The sequence below is a fragment of the Nilaparvata lugens genome, chromosome 9, assembly GCF_014356525.2.
Source record: "Nilaparvata lugens isolate BPH chromosome 9, ASM1435652v1, whole genome shotgun sequence".
NCBI classification, from domain to species: domain Eukaryota; kingdom Metazoa; phylum Arthropoda; class Insecta; order Hemiptera; family Delphacidae; genus Nilaparvata; species Nilaparvata lugens.
The window spans coordinates 34,400,871-34,425,863 of record NC_052512.1 but is presented as its reverse complement, the minus strand read 5'-3'; the positions used below and the strand labels follow the sequence as shown (position 1 = coordinate 34,425,863).

The 24,993-nt window shown below is 36.3% G+C and overlaps 2 protein-coding genes across 5 annotated transcripts in view; one reads left to right on the top strand and one right to left on the bottom strand.

The window, feature by feature from the left end:
* The window catches only part of LOC111052333 (zwei Ig domain protein zig-8), a 740,160-nt gene that overhangs the window by 582,979 nt on the left and 132,188 nt on the right, over positions 1–24,993 (bottom strand). The gene's annotated exons all lie outside the window — the stretch shown is intronic.
* LOC111057328 (location of vulva defective 1) overlaps positions 1–24,993 on the top strand; it is an 82,419-nt gene that overhangs the window by 36,193 nt on the left and 21,233 nt on the right. The window contains exons 3-7 of one of the 4 annotated variants that reach the window (XM_039435798.1): positions 9,146–12,362; positions 12,771–13,456; positions 14,162–14,218; positions 18,035–18,313; positions 19,225–19,281. In XM_039435798.1, coding sequence (XP_039291732.1) covers positions 9,146–12,362; positions 12,771–13,456; positions 14,162–14,218; positions 18,035–18,313; positions 19,225–19,281 — 4,296 coding nt within the window. Of the gene's footprint in view, positions 1–9,145; positions 13,457–14,161; positions 14,219–18,034; positions 18,314–19,224; positions 19,282–24,993 lie in introns of all 4 variants that reach the window. The other 3 variants (XM_039435795.1, XM_039435796.1, XM_039435797.1) reach the window with 3 other exon arrangements.

Here is a 24,993-nt window from a genome sequence, read left to right as displayed (position 1 = left end):
TCTCTTGCAGTTATTGAAGGCTTGATTAAATCTTATTGATCTTTATTAGATAATCTTATTGATTATCTTGATTTAAATCTTAGCCTTGCAAGATGAGTGTTGCAGCCAAAACTTGTGTTAAGAACCGGTTTTCTCCCCACTTTGTAAGTTGAACTAAACACACAATTTCTCCTCGGATTGTGGGTTGGAAGTGTACACACCATTTCTCCCCGGTTTGTGCATTGAAAGTGTACACATATTTCTCCCCAGTTTGTGCAGTGAAAGTGTACACACATTTCTCCCCATTTTGTAGGTTTAATGCGTAATTTTTTTTCAAGTTAACATAAAAAAAATGTTACAATTGTATTAAAAACACATTAATATACCTTCTAAAACAAAAATTGAATCTCTAACATGTGTGTAAATGTGTGTAAATCAGCCTCCCCGCATTGTATGTTCATTTCTCACCTCCCCGTTTGTGGCCTTGTTCCAGTATGTGTGTGTGTGTGTGTGTGTGTGTGTGTGTGTGTGTGTGTGTGTGTGTGTGTGTGTGGTGTGTGGTGTGTGTGTGTGTGTGTGTGTGTGTGTGTGTGTGTGTGTGGTTGTGTGTGTGTGTGTGTGTGTGGTGTGTGTGTGTGGTGTGTGTGTGTGTGTGTGTGTGTGTGTGTGTCCGAAACGAACAATTCCGATCAAATGCAATTCAAGATGGCGGCTAAAATGGCAAAAATATTGTCAAAAACAGGATTTTTTGTTATTTTCTCGGAAACGGCTCCAACGATTTTAATCAAATTCATACCTAAAATAGTCATTCATAAGTTCTATCAATTGCCACAAGTCCCATATCTTTAAAAATGTCAGGAGCACCGCCCCTTCAATGCAAGGTTCGATTTTAGATTCCCAATTATCAGGTTTCAGATACAATTTAAACAGAAAAAATCAAGTGGAATAGATTGAGCTTGAAAATCTCTACAATAATTGTAATGTTCAGTAACATTTTCACCTTAAATTGAAAATAAACTCTAAATTCGAGAAAATTTGATTTTTCAATATTGCAAATTATTGTTGATTATATTTAATCATTCACTATGAAGAGATAGCAGACCTCGTGTGTCTCCAGCGTTTTTGCCCTGTCACCAGCTGGCTCAAATCTTTGAATAGTAGACTTGAGATGCGCGGGAACACTGGCGTCAGGTGATCAATTTTCATAACGGCAAGGAAAGTTGTGTGAGTGCGCCAAACCAGATTTTCCCTCTTATATTATCCTTGAAATGCAAAATTTCCGAAAACCTTTTATATAGTTAGACGCGCAATTATAAAAGGAACATACCTGTCAAATTTCATGAGAATCTATAACCACGCTTCGCCGTAAATGCGCAACAAATAAACATATAAACATTTAAACATTTGAACATTAAGAGAAATGCCAAACCGTCGACTTCAATCTTAGACCTCAATTAGCTAGGTCAATAATACTACCCGTTCAAGAGCATCGAACATCTTGAAAATGTATCTTCCCATCAACGTTAGTAGACAGTGGACTATGATACTACCCGTTCAAAAACATCGAACATCTTTAAAATGTATTTTTTCAACAACGTTGTAGACAGTTGCAGCCAGACCTGATAACAGCGCTCACACTCACATTCCGGGACGACACGTCACGTTACGATAGGACAGAAAGCTCTATGTTTATTTAGGATTTCTTCTAGACATTTTCAATTGATAAATCATTTATCAATTTTCGAGAAAACATGATAACAGGTCAATGTGACTTACTGAGCGCGAGGTCGGTCTACTGTTCACAGAACTACTAGTAGTAATGTACTATATTGAATATTCAATAAAGACATTTATGCGCAACAAATAAGGGGAGTACATACAAAGTCAGAAAATGTTCACCATTTGATTTTATATTTTGTAAAATTAAAGTTTACCCTTACGTTTTTTGGAAAAAAAATTCCGTATAAGAATGAAAGTATTAGATAACTTGATGAACTGAAAACTTTACGTTATGAAATCTTCAAGAATTAAAAGTGGGTCTTCAACCATCCTCGTTGAATTTATATGCAAAATTTCAAGTTGTCCAGTTGAGTAGTTCAGACATTCATGATGATGCGTCATTCGTGAATTTCCTATCCGCTACATGTATAAACCAATTCTGCACTCTAAAGGTGCGTACAGACTTTCGCTCTGCTCCGCAACCGAACGTCACTCCAGCAGAGCGATTGATGATCGACCGGGGAGCAACAGTGGTTCGACCGGGGAACGCGAGAAGATCTAACATCTTCCGTAACGTTCATGATGGGTGCGTGGGCGGTGCGACTGTGGTTCGATGGTGGTACGAGGGCGGTACGAGGGAGGAGCGTGCTCGGTGCTGGTTGGAAGCGCGAATATGTGTACGCAGCTTAATGTATGACAGATTCCAGATACGATAAATAATTCTCTTCATAATTTTATTTTTTAACAGAGAAAAAACATTATAATTCCCCGAGGTTCGGAGCATTTTAGGTTAACAGATAATTTATAACAAGAAAATTTTGCAAAAATTTGTTTTTGACTCCTTTTATGTTTTCAGGAAACATATTTTTGGAAAATCAGAACTGGGCTACAATACATTTTGCAAGTACCAATGTAGGATAATGATTCGGCTTCAGATATTCAATGAAATGTTCATATCATATTCCTTTTCCGGTAGAATACCGATAGAGTTCGAACGATCTTATTGAGGAGATGGATAAGAATGAGGGAACGTGATAGAATGCTGTCAATATGATCTCAACCCGAGCCATCTCTCACATTTCTGTGTAAGATGGGGTTAATCCATTAGAACTCAGCTTTGAACCGTATTAAGCGATTCCTCCTCTTTCATTCCTTATTCCCTCTCATTCACTCTCTATCGCACTCTCTCATTCTCACTCACTCACTCACCCTCTCTCTCTCTCACTCACTCCATCCCTCTCTCTCTAACACCTCTCTCTCTTTTTTTTTCTCTCTCCCCCCTCACACTCACTCTCACTCTCTCTCACTCTCTCTCTCACTCTCTCTCTCTCACTCTCCCTCTCTCTCCTCTCTCTCCTCTCTCTCTCTCTCTCTCTCCTCTCTCTCTCTCTCTCTCTCTCTCTCCTCTCTCTCTCTCTCCTCTCTCTCTCTCTCCTCTCTCTCTCTCTCTCTCTCTCTCTCTCTCTCTCTCTCTCTCTCTCTCTCTCTCTCTCACTCTCTCACTTTTGGTAAAGAGTTAGTGGGGAGGATATTTTTAATATTCTTTCCAAAGAATGGACATTGATATGTCCAAAGCTCCGCCTATTTATGTATTGTTTCATATCACATACAGTTCAATAATTACTTTCTTAGTCTATATTATGTAAATTCATCTATAATTTTGCTGTATTGTAAGCTATTGTATATAAGTGTATAAGTCATTATAGATTGTAATCTACATAAATAAAGTAATCAATCAATCAATCACTCTCTCTCGCTCTTTGGTAGAGAGCTAGTGGGAAGGATACTTCGAATATTCTTTCCAAAGAATGGACATTGATATGTCCAAAGCTCCGCCAATTTATGTAGATGCATAACAATATTATCTATTTTATCTATAGTTATTACAAATTGCTTTTTCCATATCATATACAGCTCAATAATCATTTTCTCAATTTACATTTTGTAAATTCATCTATAATTTTGCTGTATTGTAAGCCATTGTATATAAGTGTATAAGCCAGTATATATTGTGATCTACATAAATAAAGTAATCAATCAATCAATCTCTCTCTCACTCTCTCTCTCCTCTCTCTCTCTCTCTCTCTCTCTCTTCTCTCTCTCTCACTCACTCACTGTCTTAGAGGTCTTAATAAACTCGCAATTATTCAGAGAACAATGCATTTTCAGTATTACTTTCAATGCTTATGAATAACTTTGTATGTTGGAAATTCGTCTGTCAATAATTTATTATCTTTCCCATTGATTCTCATAAAAATGATAATTTGACATGAATAATTAATGGAGAAAGATCCTCACTTTAATAATCCATACGAAACTCAATTCACCCTCAGTTTCGAAGGTTATATTTTCCCCCTCTCCTTCTACCATTCGATAATTATCACGGGAAAATGCAAATTATGACAACATTATTTTGATCAGAAAAAACTTTGATGTTTTGCAGATTGTACTGGTTTTATAGAACGAGCTCAGACACTTTCCCCTCCTCGAAAGAACTTTTTCCACTTGAAAGTTGTATCAGAAACTTCGACTCAAAGAAGTGATAATAAAGCTATTAATGGCATTTTGAAACTTCTAAACTTCCAACAACAAAAGTGTTGGAAAGTTTCAATTTAACGGTTAATTTCTTATTGGTATTAACATTTCACTGGTGAATAATATTTTACAACTTCACTCAACTCAGGAAAGTTGAGAAACATTTATACATGGGAGGGAAAGTTGAGAAACATTTATACATGGGGTGGAAAACCCTTTGGCTTTGGCTTAAAGGAGGGATCAATTCTTTCACTAAGCTCCATAGTCCAGGCAACTAAAACAGCTCGTAATTCATCAACTTATCAATTTACCTACTAATTAATTCACAAAAAACACAATTGAATCAATGATTGTGAGTAGAAAAGCATGGTTATTCTGGAACAATTCAGAGACTATAGTTTGTGTGAAATAAGTTGAGACTTAGCCCTCCATCCGAAGAAATTACAGGGTTGCCAAATCGTGTAAAATTGCAACTTTCTCAAATTTCTAATTCAACGTCAGAATTGGATGTAGAATATCATCCCCGATATCCTAGTACAGTAGTACTAAAAAAGCTTGAAGGATTAAAAGGAAATTTAACTTTTATGATAAATTGGAACAATGCGAAGATTTGTTTTTCTTTTGAATATCACTTCTCTCAGAATCATGGGGCATCGTAATGCATAATAGTTTTATATCTAATTAACGGGGAGAATGAGACATTACGGGACATTAACGGGGAAAAGGAGACCTTTCTATTGGAGTCTGGATCATTTTTATTCGACTTATGGTTCGTCAATGTCGAACTTTTTTAGTACTACTAGGATATGGGGGATGATATTCTACATCCAATTCTGACGTTGAATTGGAAATTTGAGAGAGTTGCAATTTCAAACGATTTGGCAACCCTGTAATTTCTTTGGATGGAGGGTCAAGTCTCAACTTATTTTACACAAACTAAGTGCCGGTAATTAATTCGTCGAGAACCAATCAGAGAAGCCGTCTTATCAGAAAGGCCTTCTATGATTGGTTCTCGTGGAATTAATCACGGTTAAAATTTAACCGGCTGCTGTGCAACCGGGCCTAATAGTTTCAATTCGGAACTGTCCTTGCTCTCTTCATACAAGAATCAAATTCAACTTAGTTTATATAAATAGAATTGTAGTATACTTTTTTCAAAATTAATTAATCAATACATTGGAAATATAAATTACAACAAATAGTTTCAGTGATCTACACTGGGAAAAAAACCTGAAGATGGTGTGGATCACTGGAACTAGTTGTTGTAATTTATATATTCAATGTATTATTTTATTAATTTTAAAAATGGCACTATTTAATTCTATAAATAAAAATAAGTAGCCTGAATTCAAATTGGTTTATTCATAAAATATGACATATCTAAAAAATCAAATCAAATCAAATTGTTATTCTCACAATTCACAAATAATACAGTACAATTACAGTACATTTATATATACCCTTACGTTATGAGAGACTCACATGTAGGCAAAAGCCTGTGTTTGTGAGGGCCTGGCGTAATTCGCTGAATTTAAAATCGATACGGTAAACTAAATTATGAAAATTGATATTATATTAAACTAAATTGAGAAAAATACAGATTGAAAAAAAATATGAGTAAATGTTGATATTATAGGCAGAAAAACAAATAATTGGCTGCAGAAACAACCAGTTATAATTAATGACTAAAAGCTTTTCCTAACCTTAGCTACTTATGGTTGCTACTTATAGCAATGAATATTCCCAAATATAGCAGTGTAATGGATTACATAACCATTTTAATAATAAACTCCCAGCTTCACAATCTATCATTTTTTTAGGAAAGTGGATGAACCATGAATAACATAGCCTACTTATGTCATCTCTCATCATATTCAGTAAGATCATAGACTGATATTCTTCTAGAAAATTGGTATCTACAAAAATCTGGTGTGGCGCACTCACACAACTTTCCTTGCCGTTATGAAAATTTATCACCTGACGCTAGTGTTCAGGCGCATCTCAAGTCTACCTATAAACAAAGATCTGAGCCAGCTGGTGACAGGATAATAACGCTGGAGGAAAACGAGGTCTGCTATCTCTTTATAGTGAATGATTCGATAGATTCAACAGTTGCCAACAGTTTTCAATTGAATAATCACATTTTCTCGAATTTCGAGCTTATTTTCAATTTCAGGTGAGAATGTTATAAGACATTAATTGTAGAGATTTTCATGCTCAATCTTTTCCATTCTAAATTTTCTGTTTAAATTGTATCTGAAGCCTGATAATTGGGGATCTAAAATCAAACTTTGCATAGATGGGGAGGAGCTCCTGAACTTTTTACAGATATGGGACTCAGAGCAGTTGATATAGCTTATCAATGACTATTTTTGGTATAAATTTGATCGAAATCGTTGGTGCCATTTTCAAGAAAATCGCGAAAACCCCGGTTTTTGACAACATTTTCGCCATTTTAGCCGCCATCTTGAATTGCATTTGATCGAAATTGTTCGTGTCGGATCCTTATAGTGAGAGGACCTCAGGTTCCAAATTTCAAGTCATTCTGTTGAATGGGAGATGAGATATCGTGTACACAGACGCACATACACACACACACACACACACACACCACACACACACACACACACACACACACACACACACACATACAGACCAATACCCAAAAACCACTTATTTGGACTCAGGGGACCTTGAAACGTATAGATAGAAATTGGCGTACCTTAATTTTTTTCGGAAAGCAATACTTTCCTTACCTATGGTAATAGGGCAAGCAAAGTAAAAATATCATATGGAATTGGAACTTAACGCAGAATGGTTCAGTGTGTAACACGTGTTCTCATGTGATAGCGTTCCCATACTAGAGATCACGAATGTTAGCTCAAGAGCGATCGGGTGGAGGATTGTCAATCTTGCGCTATTATCAACTAATTGATTGTTATCCCGGGTATAATGCATGTCCATTGTAATGCATGAGTGAGTTAATAGTATCTGTTCAGCTCAAGAGTCACGTTTCATTTGTGGAGTGCTTCTCAGCAGCTTGGAGAGGCTTACATCGGAGATAACCTAGTTCCAGGAGCATTACACTAGCTTAGACTATATAGTCAGAGAGATATTAATTTCAACATGGAGATGAGGAACCGATTTCTTCTTCCACTATTTGTAGCATTTCAGCTCTTTTGAATTATTTAGAAATGTTCAATTTCTTCAAGGAGAAACGTTTCCAATTATAGAAATGAGAAAATAAAGATTATAGACTAGTGGGGAGGAGTAAGCAAGTTGCAGACAATTGGATGCTGAGACAAACGTAGGAAGATTTCTGTTAGGTAGTGGGGGTGATTAGTGAGGGAGAGATCATCGAGCCTTCCTGTCTTCGAGAGAGATCAAAAAATAAAATAAAAGAGATGGAAAAAGTAATATCTCTGAGACTCTAACAGTTCCATAATCAATTATAGTAAATCCCAAAAAAGTATCATTTCAAAAATATGATCATCAATAATCAGTGTTCTTGAATGCTGACTTACTGTAACTATACGTAGAAATTCATTTGATACATTCGACAGTAAAATACTGAATTATTAAGAAAGTCGAATTATATTCTCATTTTTTCTGACTAGCAGGTAATCCGTGCTACGCACTAGGAAACATTTCGTGTTGTTATATTCAATCTCCTCATGCCCAAGAACATCAGAAAATATTCATCAGAGTTGAAAAATCTCAAGAAAATTGTTCGATCTAGACCCTGCGATCTTAAGGTGCGTACAGACTTTCGCTCTGCTCCGCAATTGAACGTCACGAGACTGATGATCGACCGATGATCAAGAGTGGAACGCGAGATAAACTAAAATCTCTCGTAAAGTTCATGATCGGAGCGATTGCAGAGCGAGTGCGGAGCGTGCGTGGAGCAATTGCGGAGCGAGTTGGAGGCGCGTATATCTGTACGCACCTTTACATTCATGATTGCTACCAATTCATGCAATCTTACATTAATTCGTTCGCACTATCAATAAAGCCACGGATTAAATTGAAGAAAGCTCTGTTTGTTTGGGCTTTCATTGTTGCGTAAACTTTAAACCACAAATTCAATGAATTCGTTTTGATAATTGGATTGAAATTGATAAATCAATAAGAATGAAAATAGGCCTATAACCATCCTTGATGAATTGGGAATCTTTATGCAGAATTTCGAGTTGATCAGTTCAGTAGTTCAGACGAGATGATGCGACATTCGTGTTTTTCCCATCCTGTACATGTATAAGTCAACTCGTCTCTTCATAATATTGTAGGCTGGCAGGACTGGTTAATCCTGCTCCGCAAGGGTATAATTTGCAACTTAATAGACCAAAAACTTGATCTACTGAAATCTTAAAGGATTAAAAATAGGCCTATAACAATCCTCGGTAAATTGAGAATCTATATGCAGAATTTCAAGATAGTCCTGTGGTTCAGACGGTCGTGAATTTCCTATCCTGTACTTGTATAAGCCATTTTTTTCTCTTTTATATTATAGATTATTCTTATCAATCATATGACATTTCCCCATATCATTCAAAAATATTCAATTGAAAAATTCATTCAATTAGTAGACAATTCGTGGGGAAAATTATCTGAAAATCTATAACATATTAAAAAAAACTGGCTCAAGCTCATGTACAGGAAGAGAAATTCACAAATGAGGCATTATATCACGTCTGAGCTACTGAACTCTTGTCAGCTTGAAATTCTGCATATAGAGTTTTAATTGACCAATGATGCTTATTGTCTATTTCAAATTCTCCAAGATATAATCATGTCAAGTTTCCAGTTTTTCAAGTTTTTACTCAGACCTTTTGAGGAACACGGGTTACCTGTTAGTACTAATCAATATGAAACTGATATCAATAGTATTCAATGAATTTTTCATTTCTTCCAGGATGATCCTCTTGATGAGTTGGATGGATCAGTTACACAAACGACTGTGAAGAAGAGCTCTAAAACGGAAAAGCATTCGGTCCAATATGATTCGGAAGAAGAGGAAGAAGACGATCACACTTCAAAGCTACTAGCCAAACAAGAAATGGCCCTGGTCAAGAAACGGGAGCTGGCTCTCAGCAAAGCGCCCAAAACTAAACTGGTGGCTGGAGATGATGTTCTAGATGCTGACACTGAGTTCGAGATCGAAGAGATAGATGGAGAGCCGGTTGTGAAAGAGGTGACAAAAATCACCAAGTACCATACTTTGCCAGCTGTTGAGGCTAAGAAAAAGAAGAAAAAAATTATCAAATTTGAGAGTGAAGAGGAAGCAGAAGAGATGATGAAGATGGCGAAAGAAAAAGCTATAGGGAGGCGAGTGAAGGGGAAACTGAGTAGTCTCCTAGGTAAGAACAAGATGTCACAGAAGTCTGTCAAACAGAAGATTGGTGGAAGATTCACGTCCCACCTTTCAGGAGAAGATATTGACGAAGACAAGATAACAACAATGATGAGGAAGAGGAAGAAACGCGGGAAAACCAGTAAGTTTGAAAGCTCTCAATTCTCGTCCAATGAATATTCTTCATCAGAGTTCTCAGGAGGCAGTAATTTGTTGTTGATTGGAAAGAAACCATCCAAAATCACAACAACCACAATTGTTACAGATGAAGGGAATGGTGATGAGGAGGAGAAAACTGTGGAGACCACGATAACAGAGGGTGTGAATGAGGAAGGGGAGAGGGTGGTGGAGGAGACAACCACAACAGTCACAGAGGAAGATGATGGTGATATAATCACAGAAGAGACGAAGACAACAGTCACAGAGGAAGGAGATGGAACTACCACCACAGAAGAAACCACAACCACAGTCACCGAGGAGGAAGATGGAGACGTGGAGACAGAGCAGACAACCACAACAGTCACCGAGGATGAAGATGGAACAATCACAACTGAGGAATCAACAACTACTGTCACTGAGGAGGATGATGGAGACAAAATAATTGAGGAGACAACAACGAAAGTCACTGAGGATGAAGATGGAACCACTACCACTGAAGAAACCACAACCACAGTTACTGAGGAGGATGATGGGGACACAACCTTGGAGAAGATCACTGAAGTTCTGACTGAAGATGAGGATGGGACAACAACAACAGAAGAAACTGTCACCACGATCACAGAGGAAGATGATGGTGATGTCAAAACTGAGGAATCCACAACAATTGAGAGAGAAGATGAGGATGGGACAACAACAACAGAAGAAACTGTCATCACGATCACAGAGGATGATGATGGTGACAAGACAACAGAGGAGACAACAACCACAGTGACAGAGAATGGTGATGGGACAATCACAACTGAAGAGATCACAACCACACTTACGGAGGAGGATGATGGAGATGTGGAAAGAGAAGAAACCACAACAGTGGTTACTGAAGATGAAGATGGAACAAAATACACGGTAGAGACAACAGTCACAGAAGACAATGATGATGGGATAATAACCACTGAGGAAACAACTGTAACAGAAGATGAAGATGGTGACAAAACGATTGTGGAGACCACAACGGTTGAGACCGAAAATGACGATGGAAGCACCACAACAGAAGAGACAACTACCACTGTGGTAGAGGATGATGATGGTGATAAAACCACTGAGGAAACTACAACAGTAGTTACTGAAGATGTAGATGGGAATATATTACCGGAAGAAACCGAATATGATTCTGGAGATGAAGCATTTGATGCAATCACTGAATATGAACCACCTCCTGAAGATGACATTTCTATCGAGCCAGAGGAAATTGAATATGATTCTGGAGATGTAGCATTGGATGCTATCAGTGCATATGAACCACCAGAAGAACCTCCAGGAGATGACATTTTGATCAAGCCAGAGGAGCTTGATGACGCCTTAACTGAAACTACAATAACAACAATCACAGATGGTATGATGCCACCTCAAATGGAAACTGTGACAGTTCCAGCTCCTGAGGTGATGACTGTGCATGTGGTGGATGATGATATCACAGGGTCAAAATCTAGTAAAACAACGAAAATTGTCACAACAATCACAACTTCATCCAAAACAAAATCTATGTTACCTGTGATAACTGATGAATTTTCAATTGATGGTATTGAAGAGGAAGTGACAACTGTCACAATCACAAAGAAGATGAAACGTAATAAGAGGACAAGAAAAATAATTTCAGAGGAAGAAAATGTTTCTTCATCAACTCTTATCAATGGAGTACCAGTGGGAGGTAATCTTAGACTCCAAGAAATACTGGCCACATACTGCAAGAGGTACTATTGCTTTGAGTCCCATTTGAATGCAGGTACAGATTCACTATTTTTCGAAGGAGATGATATTGACGATGGAATGGAAACTACAACAAAAACTGTTACATCAACTGAGACAATAGAATGTCATTCAGAATATAACAAAGATATTTGCTATGCTATTGGAATGTCAGAGCAAAGTCATGGGAATATTGTCATATCATCTGACAGGACAAGTGGAGAGCACTATACAGGAACACAACACACTACAGTGACTGAACATGGGCCAACGATTGAAGAGACTACTACCACAGTGACTGAAACTGAGGGAGAAACATCAAGTGGATATCCATTGGAAGATATAGAAACAGAGTCTCTGGTTTATGAGGAGCCACCACAGGTTGAAGTAGAACCACCAGGTGATGAGGGGATGATTATTGATGAAGTGGGACCACTAGATGATCTTGGACCATTAGTTGATGGCGAAGATGATGACACAACTGAACATACAACAACTGTTGTGACAGAAAATGATGATGGTACAACAACAACAGAGGAAACGACAACCACTGTCACTGAGGAGGATGATGGGGACAAAATAATTGAGGAAACAACAATCAGCGTGACTGAGGGGGATGATGGGCCAACAACTACAGAAGAAACTGTCACCACAATCACAGAGGAAGATGATGGTGATGTCGAAACTGAAGAGACTACGACCGTAGTCACTGAAGATGATGATGGGACAATAACCACTGAAGAGACGACAACAACAGTGGTGGAAGAGGATGATGGTGATGTCAAAACTGAAGAGACTACGACCATAGTCACTGAAGATGATGATGGGACAATAACCACTGAAGAAACGACAACAACAGTGGTCGAAGAGGATGATGGTGATGTCAAAACTGAAGAGACTACGACTGTAGTCACTGAAGATGATGATGGGACAATAACCACTGAAGAGACGACAACAACAGTGGTCGAAGAGGATGATGGTGATGTCAAAACTGAAGAGACTACGACTGTAGTCACTGAAGATGATGATGGGACAATAACCACTGAAGAGACGACAACAACAGTGGTCGAAGAGGATGATGGTGATGTCAAAACTGAAGAGACTACGACCATAGTCACTGAAGATGATGATGGGACAATAACCACTGAAGAGACGACAACAACAGTGGTCGAAGAGGATGATGGTGATGTCAAAACTGAAGAGACTACGACTATAGTCACTGAAGATGATGATGGGACAACCACCACTGAAGAAACTGTCACCACAATCACAGAGGAAGATGATGGTGATGTCAAAAGTGAAGAGACTACGACCGTAGTCACTGAAGATGATGATGGGACGATAACCACTGAAGAGACGACAACAACAGTGGTGGAAGAGGATGATGGAGATGTGAAAACTGAGGAGACCACAACAATTGTGACAGAAGATGAGGATGGGACAACAACAACTGAAGAAACTGTCACCACAATCACAGAGGATGATGATGGTGACAAGACAACTGAGGAGTCCACAACAATTGTGACTGAAGATGAGGATGGGACAACAACAACTGAAGAAACTGTCACCACGATCACCGAGGAAGATGATGGTGATGTCAAAACTGAGGAATCCACAACAATTGTGACTGAAGATGAGGATGGGACAACAACAACAGAAGAAACTGTCACCACAATCACAGAGGAGGAGGATGGTGAAAAGACAACTGAAGAAACAAGAATCACTGTTGTCGAAGATGATGATGGAGATGAAATTAAGAAAGAGACAATAACCATTATCCATGAGGATGGTGATGATGTTGCAGAATCAGCTGTTATCGTGACCGGTGGAGGGGGAGGTAAGCATATCAAAGGCAAAAAGTTCACAGTCATGAGTGGCGGAATGGGTGCATTCAAGGAATCGAATAAACAGGCCAGTTCCATGATGTCCTCCATTGAACAATCACATCACTTGCATGTGGCAGGTCGACGCGTGAGTATTGAATCTGAGAATCATCCTTGTCATTCACCCCAATGGTATATTTTTTCCCATTCACTTCCAGAAGAGACAATCGAAAACTTTGAAAGAGATTGATATTTCAAGAGATTCTATAAACAGAAATGTAGCAATATACCTTCGAGATTAGCTTTTTTAGATTGTAGCAGTTTGCATTTACTTGAACTCAAGCTAGAGATTCTAAGGTTCATGAATCTGAACTGGTTCATAAATTCAAAATTTTTTGGTCATGTGGGGAATTTCCTCATGCAACTAAATAAAATTCCAACACAATAGTATTTTGCGCTGAATATTTGTTATCGGATTGAAAATATAACTATCACTCAATATTCAGAGCCATAGAGGAAATAATTATTGCAGTTCGTCTAGTCTTTGATGGAAGTTAAATCACTTTATTATTCATCAAGGTCTTCATCCCTGGAAGAAAGTATTCTGCTTTTCAAGTCATGAACTCAGTTTTGTAGTTATATGTAATTCAAACGTGTCTGAAATAAACAGTTCCAAACTCATTGAATTGAAATAGTCTGGGGTTCTGGGTCTGAACCGTTTAGCATATTTTTAGAAATACATTTTGAATGTCAGTCTTGTATTCAGTGTATAGGGAGAATTCAATAATGAATTATAATGAGTGAATACTCAATCCACTTCTCATTATACTCATATTGTAATTGTTGTTTTCAGCCCAGAAAAAATCGTAAGTGGAGAAAAAAGAAAACTGGATTGAGTGGTTATGCCTCGGTGAGTAGATCATATTTATAAAAATTTTCACCTTGATACCTGTTCCAATGACATAATTGTTTTTATCTTTGTTCATTGACCGAGCGAAGTGAGGTCTAAGATTCAAGTCGACGGTTTGGCAATTCTCTTAATGTTTATAAGTTTATATGTTGTGCATTTACGGCGAAACGCGGTAATTGATTTTCATGAAATTTGACAGGTATGTTCCTTTTTGAATTGCGCGTCTACGTGTATACAAGGTTTTCGGAAATTTTTGTATTTCAAGGATAATATAGAAGGAAAAAGAGCCTCTTCATACGCCAATATTAGAGTAGAAATCAGACTATACAATCATTCATCATAAATCAGCTGACAAGTGATTACATACATGTGTGGAGAAGCCAGTCTATTGCTGTATTTCCATAAGGTCTATAGTTTCAATCAGGTACTTGTGGATTAGAATACTGCGTGAGGCCTACTGTTCACAGAACTACTAGTACCAGCCGTTCAAAAACATCGCACATCTTGAAAATGTATCATTCCATCAACGTTGTAGACAGTTGCAGCCAGACCTGATAACAGCGCTCACACTCACATTCCGGGATGACACGTCACGGTACGATAGGACAGAAAGCTCTTTGTTTATTTAGGATTTTTCTAGACATTTTGAAATGATAAATTATTCATTATTTTTGGAGGAAACATAACAACACATCAATGTAACTTATTGAGCGTGAGATCTACTGTTCACAGAACTACTAGTACTGTTCCAATGACATCCTTGTTATTATCTTCGTTCATTGACCGAGCGAAGTGAGGTCTTCGATTCAAGTCGAATGTTTGGCATTTCTCTTAATGTTTTATGTTTACATGTTGTGCATTTTCGGCGAAACGCGGTAAAAGATTTCCTTGAAATTTGACAGGTATGTTCCTTTCTAAATTGCGCGTCGACGCAATTGTTTTTGGGAATTTTGCATTTCAAGGATAATATAAAAGGAAAAAGGAGCCCCTTCATACGCCAATATTGGAGTTTAAATCAGACTAAAAAAAGTGCTTCCAAGGTGTGTGTGATCAGTGATGCTACTCAAATGAAATGAAAAATGAAAATGAAATGAAATGAAAATTGAAATGAAAAAATTCTTTATTAGGCGGAGTTAGGACTTTTAAGTCCTCTCTACCACTCAACCTCAACATAACAAATGCATTTGAATAAAAAAAAATACAGTGTAACTTAATATATAAATAAAAATACATTAAATAATATAGCTACAAAATAGAAACATAGTTGGAACAAAACAGTCAATCTGCATTTAGACTAAAAAATCAATGATATAATTCAAGAAACAATAGTGAAAAGAAAAGGAATTATTAATATAATCATTCACACAACATTCACACAGCCCACCAGACCAGTCCCAAGCGCAAACCACACGCTACCCCCGCAGACCCGCCAACAAAATCCGCTTGACCTGACCAAATTTAAAATGCTACTTCACTATGACTTTAAAAATCTGTTCCGCCATCTTGAATCCGCCATTTTGAATGCAACTTCATTTTTTTAAATGGGAAGGTGGTCATGCAATACATGATATCAAAACAAAATTTCAAGGAAAAATGAATGGCAAAAACCGCACATCGATATCTCAAACCGAATAAAGTTGCATTCAAAATGGCGGATCCAAGATGGCGGACCAGATTTTTAAAGTCATAGTTATGTAGTATTTTCAATTCGAGTAACATCACACCCACCTTGGAATTACTTATTTTTATGAGATACTAAGCCGTTCTCAGACTTTTTTCTCTCTTTTCTGCTTTGAATAGTATTAATTAATAATGTGAATATCTTCAAAACGGTTTGAGATATTGATATGCGGTTTCCGCCATTCATTTTTTCTTGAAATTCCCTATCAAAATCATGTATCGCATGTTCCCTTTGCTATTTAAAAAAAATGAAGTTGCATTCAATATGACGGATCCAAGATGGCGGACCAGATTTTTAAAGTCATTGTAGAGTAGTTTTTCCAATTTGAGTATGTTCCCAAATCACACTAACCGTCAAATTACCTTTGTGTATGAGATATTAAGCAGTTCTCGGACTTTTCACCCACTCTGTATAATAGTTAATTATGAGAATTATCATGAAGAACAGGCTTCGGGAAGTTCTTGTTTCAACCGATACCAAGGACCAATCAGAAAGATTCAAGTTGAGGTTTCCAGTCAACTACACTCTAACATACACTAGGAATTGTTTCCTTCTTATATGGGAAGGAAGTATTCAATTCACTTCAATTAGAGAAATTAAGGGTTTGAATTTCTTCAACAAAGAAGGGAATTCCTTATTGTATTGTGTCCTTACAGATGAGCAGACTTCCTTGTCGGGTAATTTTTGCTCAATGTATGTTAGGTGAAGTCTGTTGTGTTCTCTTGACTGTTGTGTTGGAGGATGAAGGATATTAGTACTATCACACTTTGACGTGTCATATACTACGGGAGCGTATTCCCTTAATGCAGTTTCATATTTTGATAATGTACAATATCGGAGACCGAGCTACGCTCTGGAGTACAAAAGTATAAAAGATTTATTACGAAAGAAGAATTTATAATAACATTCATACAGAAATGCTCTATCTAATCACAGTTAATTGATATTAATCCCCAGAGGAATGCAAAAATTCCCCTCAAAAAGGCCCAGTTACACTAAAGCCGGTTAAATTTTAATCCTGATTAACTACACGTGAACCAAATCAGAGAAGACCATTTCAAAAAGATGGATCCACTGGAATTAATCAGGATTGAAAATAACCCGGCTTTTTTTGCAACCGGCACTAAGTACCTGATTGAATGATTACCAAAGTTCAACAGCTGAGTTCTAATTTTGACACAATCTCACACACATGAACTCGCTCACCTACTTCCATCACCAACAGACGACGAAATATTTATTATCAGCTGTTTTTTCAAGGAAGAATGATATTCATAATTTTAATGTCCTTCAGCGAGTTTTCCCAGGGATGAGACCTGGTGCAATCGAATCTTTATATTATAAACCTACTATGTTCTGAATTTCGTGAGAATAGTTAGAGCCGTTTTCGAGATCTGGTGAAATACAAACATATTAACATCTAAACATCCAAACATCCAAACATCTAAACATCTAAACATCTAAACAACTAAACATATAAACATCTAAACATCTAAACATTTAAACATCTGAACATCTAAACATCTAAACATCTAAACATCTAAACATCTGAACATCTAAACATCTAAACATCTAAACATCTAAACATCTAAACATCTAAACTCTAAACATCTAAACATCTAAACATCTAAACATCTAAACATCTAAACATCTAAACATCTAAACATCTAAACATCTAAACATTTAAACATCTAAGCATCTAAACATCTAAACATCTAAACATCTAAACATCTAAACATCTAAACATCTAAACATCTAAACATCTAAACATCTAAACATCTAAACATCTAAACATCTAAACATCAAAACATCTAAAGATCTAAACATCTAAACATCTAAACATCTAAACATCCAAACATCCAAACATCTAAACATCTGAACATCTAAACATCTAAACATCTGAACATCTAAACATCTAAACATCCAAACACCCAAGCATTTAAACATATGAACATATAAAAAGAAGTTGTTCGTTTAATAGTATAGGATATAAATGAGTGAAAGAATTAATGTGACGAACAAGTGGAGTAAAGTATAATCAAGGAACTTATTCAAAATGGGGAGTTTCATACAGAGTAAAGCACGTCAAGGAAGCAAATTTATGACCAGAATGAAACGACTTTTATCTTTTCCAGAGCTTGGAAATGATGGAAGAAGAAGCTGAATGGGAGATGATTCTAATGGAGATGGCCGAAGAGAGAGCAGAAGAGTATGGGATGACCTTGGAAGAATACATGGAGGAGGAAGAATTCCAAGAGCTGCTGGAACTCGGCATGGAAGAGGAGGAACTGATAATTTCGGGAGGATGGGAGGCTTACGAAGAGATGAAAGCTAGACAGAAAGCCGAAAGGATGATGTTGGAGCAGAGGATGTTGGAGCAGAGAATGATGGAAGAAGAAATGGAAATGTGGGAGGTAAGAGGAATCAACCTTCATATAACACTGGGGTGTTCCACACCCTGAACATTTATTCACATTTTTTTACAAGAATTGTATCCTACATTCTTTCTAGTTCAGCCCTATCATGCCCTTGTTGAATGGAGAATCGAATCTTCTGCTATGGAAGTGCTTATGTCCCCATTGCCGAGATTAGATCATAACAGAAGTTTTCCATCTATTGCACTGAATGTTTACAATGTTACACCTTGAGAAATAAGAGTTTAATTCGAGTAGGGCAGTGAGAGTTAGTTTGAGAAATTTCATTTTATCAATCGAGGATATTGAAAGGTTTTTCTAATAACGTAATTCTCTCATTTCATTATTTTTGTACTTTCATTCTTCATTACAGTGAAGATTTTACTATTTTTTCTTAAATAATAATATGGATTGTCTATGGTTAAGAACCTAATTAAGATGATTTGATTGAACACAGTTATGTACAAAGAATGTATCCTGAACGCCACCTGCAGAGGAACCGAACTCATAGAGTAGATTTTTCATTTTGAAATCCAACTTGAATATTTTGAAATTTCTTGTTTTGCGTAATTTTCCTTTATTATTCTATTCATTTATTGAATGAGCGAAGCGAATTCTATGTTTCAAGTCAATCAGCGTTTGCCTGTTTGTTTGTTTGTACCGCAGTTATGGTCCGACTTGGACTTGGACTTGCACCACTGAAGATGATGCCAAGTATGGCGTTGAAACTCGAGTCTGTTTTCAAATAAACTTAATTTTGTGGATTTGACAATATTTGTATAATCTCTCCTTCACCTAATCATGGAGAAGTTTCACAACATTTCTGAAAACAATTGAAATTCTATTACACAGAGTTGGTGGGAATATTATGGAAACAGCTCAATATTTCTCATATATATATATTATTTCAGGAGGAAGGAGAGGACTTCGAAGATGAACATCTCATGTCCAACCTGATGCTGCATCAAGTAAGATTATCATTGACCACATTTTTCCAAAATGGAAGGTTCACGAAATAATCATCAAACGACAAATTCAAATTAAATGCTGTCAACCACTTCGAAGACTTGCAAATATTGGCAACTGGGTGGACAGCTGGATGGAAATTTAATCCAGAAATTATTCGCCAGCCCAGGAATCAAACCCTGTTCTTCCCATTTGTCAGATACAACGTTCATCTTTCTCCCATTGTCGATTATGGTTGGAACATAAGGATAATAGGAGGAATCAGGCTCGATTCTCGGTATGGCTGATAGTTTTGTATGTAATTGGAGCATTACTCATAAGGATGATGGGTTCGATTCCTGGGCTTACAAATAATTTTTGAATGATTATTGAGAAAGGAGTTCCAATAGAATATTCTTCTAGCTGTTCACCCTGTTGTCAATATCTGTAGTTACAGGAGTCCTCGGGATCATTGAAAATATTTCATTTGGAATTCCGTTTTATACAGGGTGTTAACGAACTCCCTATCAAAACTCTAGTGCATTGTTCCTGGGTGAAAAACATATCTAAATATCATAATTATTTGAATTGTCCGGAAGTCTTCAGTTATTCACACAGCGGCCATTCTGCTTTTTTCTCTTATTATTTTTTTTCTAAATTATGATTGAACATACGAGATTGAAAATTTGCACGATGATTCATAACAACTAGACAAAGCTAGAGAAAATTATGATAATTTTTAAAATTAATAGAACAAAATGGCGGTCATTTAAAATTTTGTTTCTTGAATAACTCAGAAGAACACAAAATGATTGGGGAAGGACAAACAGGCACAGCCCAAAACTGTTTCTTCCCCAAATTTTGATTAATACACTATAAATGGTCCAAAAAGTAGGTTATGTTTCATACACTTGAATTCAGGTCCAATTATGAGTCAAAATATTCAAAAACATAGAAGTTCTAATTTAAATTGTTTACAAACCAAATTGAATAACAAAATAAAACTCACTAATCACTAAAAACTGTAAAATAATGATTAACTTTGAATATTATACTCTAATTTAGAGTGATAAACCATGTCATGTCAACAAATCGATTATTTTGATAAAATTTCTAGATGATTATTTCTCGCGAGATACGGTAAGCTGATTGAATGATTACACAGCTGATCTCCCACACAGTCACACGCATCTTCTGTTATCGACAGACGACGAAATTATACAGACATCTGTTCTTCCAAGGATGAATTATCATTTTAATGTCCTTCAGCGAGTTTCCCCAGAGATGCGACATAGTGCAATCGAATTTTTATATCATAAACCTACTATGTTCCTAATTTCGTAAAAATTGTTAGAGCCGTTTTCGAGATCCGTTGAACATAAATAACAAGATAGAGAAATAACCAGATATAAAAATAACCAGATATAGAAATACAGAGATTGCTCGCTCAATATAATAGGATTGAATGACTAATTATCTTCGGTGAATGACAATCATTATTACTATATAGAAATCATTTTCCCCCTATTCCGATTGCCATGAATCCTCCTTGGCTTCGGAAATATCCACTACAGAAGCTCTTTGCGGGCACATTGGGTCATATGAATGAAGTTGAGCATTTGCTTATACTTCCAAGAAATGGAGCATAATATGCTTCATTTCCTATGAATAAACGTGAGCAAAACCTTTTGCTCATGCTCATAAAAAAAATAGTTTGAGCATTTGCTTAAAAGTAAAAGCTTGTATGCTCAAAATTGTATGAATAAACTAGAGCATTTGCTCAACTTTTGAAGCAGATGCTTTAAAAAAGGTGAGTCCAGGTCTGGAGCAGCTTTTCACCTTTTACTCATAGTAAAATGGCTCAACTAATCCTTGTGAGTGAGAAAAACTATACCAGATACGAAAACAAGTAATAGTTGAGAGCTATAAAACTCTTTTTAGATTCAACCATGATATAATATCACCATTATTCCTACAAAAGATACCTATCCGATATGAAGATAGCCATCACGGAATAGGGAATGGGGATTTAAGAAGATGAGAGTGTAGACTATTATAAGAAGCCTATTGAGATTATAAAGGTGAGTACAGATATACGCGCCGCGAACATGAGCAATTCACTTTTAATCAGCAATCAGCAGATTATATCTGATTTTTACAGAAACGGTGAGATACAGATATAAAAAGCTTGGTATCAGCTGATTAAAAGTGAATTGCTCATGTTCGCGGTGCGTAAATCTGTACGCACCTTTAGATATGCTGAAGATTATTATAGAGATGACATTTTTTCACGCTATTATTTCAAAATTCAGAACTCAACCAACCTGAAACTCAATATAGAGATAACAGAGCAGACGACCAAACACAAGCGATGTCTATACTTGCATATTTAGCGCTTTCATGAGAGCTGTGAAAACAAAGTAAGGCCACAATGGTGAATCAGTTGATGAAGAATCTTTAAAATACGTGAGCAACTGATCCAGAGTTCAGGAGCATAAGGTAAGAGTATAAGGTGAAGCTTATCCTATTATATTAAGCGACCAATTTCTGTATATCTGTTTACATTTTCATATCTGGTTATTTATGTTCAACAGATCTTGGAAACGGCTTTAACGATTTTTACCAAATTTAGACATAGTAGGTTTATGATAAAAAGATTCGATTGCACTAGGTCTCATTCTTTGGAAAACTCGCTGAACGACATTAAAAGGATAATTCATCCTTGGAAAACAGATGTTAATTCCGTCGTCTCTCGATAACAGAAGATGCGTGTGCCTGTGTGGGAGAGAGACAGAATTATTTCCAGCTGTGTAATCATAATCAATCAGCGAGAAATTTTATCTAGCTAGACAATTTAATCGATTTGTTCAACATAATCTGATTTGTTGACATAACATGATGATCCTCCTGAACTAGAGTATATCCTAATTTCCAAAGTTGATCATTATTTGACAAGTTCAAGTGATTAGTGAGTGTTATTTTGTTATTCAATTCGGTTTATTAATAATCTAAATTAGAATTTTTTTTTTAAGTTTAGACTGAAAATTTCACCTGAATTCAAGTGTATGGAACATAACCTACTTTCTGGACTATTTATAATGTATAAATCAAAATTCGGGGAAGAAACAGTTTTGGGCTGTGTCTGTTAGTCCTTCCCCAATCATTTTAAAGAATTGTGTTCGGTTTATCAATAGTTCATAAATAAATAACGAGGGAAGATCGGTGCCCCGATATTTCATATAAAAATGAACAAAAAATGTTTATGATTCTAACTAATGCTCATGAGCAAAACCTTATACTCCATGCTCATGCTAATGGTTTTATTCATATGGTCCATTGTATCAGATTCTTGAAACACAACAATATTGTTCATTTTTAGTGCGTTATTGCTTCACTTGAAGCGACAAGTACAAAAGGCAGACACAGCTTCCCTGTTCATTCTGCAGTGCTGTCTGCATATCTATTGTCTTCCGAATGATGATTGACATGATATGTGGAAGGTTTGAATTGAAACTTTCAGAGAGTGAGAACTCAGAGAGAAAGTGTGAGACTTTCATTGTATACATCAGCAATTCCCATTGTTTGGTTCCAATGTGTTCGTAAAATTGACAATGTACCGTATATGTTTCTTCATCACACCTTCTCCTCAATCACTTTATTGCCCAACAGGCAACACTGGAGAAAATGACTTCAATTCCTTCATTAATTCTATTATATTAAGCGAGCAATTTCTGTATATAATAAATAAATATATATATATATATATATAATATATATATATATATATATATAAATTAAAACAGGAGACACAATATAAATAGATTGATAACACTTAAAAACTTACATTGGAAATGGGGAAATTTTCAAGTGTTTTCAATCTATTCATATCGTGTCTCCTGTTTTAATTTATATCACAAACTTTAAAGTGTCTTCTGTTATGTGCTATATATATATATATTATATATATATATAATATATATATATATATATATATAATATATATATATATATGTGTGTGTGTGTATATATATATATTTAGAAGAAAGTTTTGGGCTGTGCCTGTTAGTACTTCCCCAATCATTTAAAAGAATTGTGTTCGGTTTATCAAAAGTCAATAAATAACGAGTGAAGCTCGGTGCCCCGATATTGATTACAATAGGAAAAAGTGAAGAATAATCATAATATATAATAAATATAGTTTCCACGACTAAAATCAGATAACGATCAATGCACTCAAATCATAACTCCCATGAAAATCATCAATCCACTCATAATCGAACGATACTGGCGTAACCAAATTCAGTGGTTCAGGAGCGTTTTCAGGATTGTGAAGAAAATTAATCATGTAACGACCTTTACATCCTTCCCTTCATGTAATCCTTGCGATGAACTCCGACGTTGTACCGTACACCATAAATTATATAACACGTCATTCAAAATCAAGCAGGCTATTGGTGGACCTCTTTCAACATTACATAGAATGTACACCTTTCATATTACTACGCCTCTCAGATGCTTATAATCTCAGATTATCAAAGGCACAGCTACTTACTAGTAGTTCTGTGAACAGTAGACCTCGCGCAGTATTCTCATCCACAAGTACCTGATTGAAACTATAGACCTTATGGAAATACAGCAATAGACTGGATGAATAATTATTCTTGAGTCCTTTACGGTAATATTGACGTTCAAAGGAGACTCCTTTTCCTTTAGTATTATCCTCAAAATGCAAAATTTCATAAACCGTATGTAAACGTCGACGCGAAATTCAAAAAGGAACATACCTGTCAAATTTCATGAAAATCTATTGCTGCGTTTCGCTGTAAATGCGGAACATAAATATAAACATATTAACATAAAGAAAAATTCAAAACCTTCGACTATAATCTTGGACCTCACTTCATATCGGTCAATAATACTAGTAGTTCTGTGAACAGTAGACCTCAAGCAGTATTCTCATCCACAAGTACCTGATTGAAACTATGGAAATACAGCAATAGACTGGCTTCTCCACACATATGTGTAATCACTTGTCAGCTGATTTATGATGAATGATTCTATAGTCTGATTTTTACTCTAATATTGGCGTATGAAGGAGGCTCCTTTCTCCTTTTATATTATCCTTGAAATGCAAAATTTCCAAGAACCTTGTATATACGTCGACGCGCAATTCAAAAAGGAACATACCTGTCAAATTTCATGAAAATCTATTACCGCGTTTCGCCGTTAATGCGCAACATATACACATATAAACATTTAAAAATGTAAACATTAAGATAAATGCCAAACCGTCTACTTGAATCTTAGACCTCACTTCGCTCGGTCAATTATGTGGCAATTCGCTTCGCTCGCCTGTATTTTTAGTTGCTGAAGTTAGAAACTGGGAAACCATTTGGAAACTATTTCCATATGGGATCACTATATTCTAGAATACACACTTTTAGTCCAGTCAAGGAATGGTTATAGAGGGAAAAGTTGTGAAGACAATTTTTGACCCCATAGTTCTGTTAAAGGTAGTAATGAGGTAAACATATCAAAAGTCCTCACCTCTACCCCTTGTGCTAAGGGGTGGGGGTGGTTTAAAGGTACCATTTTTTGGTTTATCGCATAGAACTCAAAAACTATGTATCTTAAAGACTTGACTGTCATATAACACATTAAAGCTTACATAATTTCCCACAATATTCATTCTACAACGATTTTTATAAATCTCCTCTAGTTACCAGCGCACAATA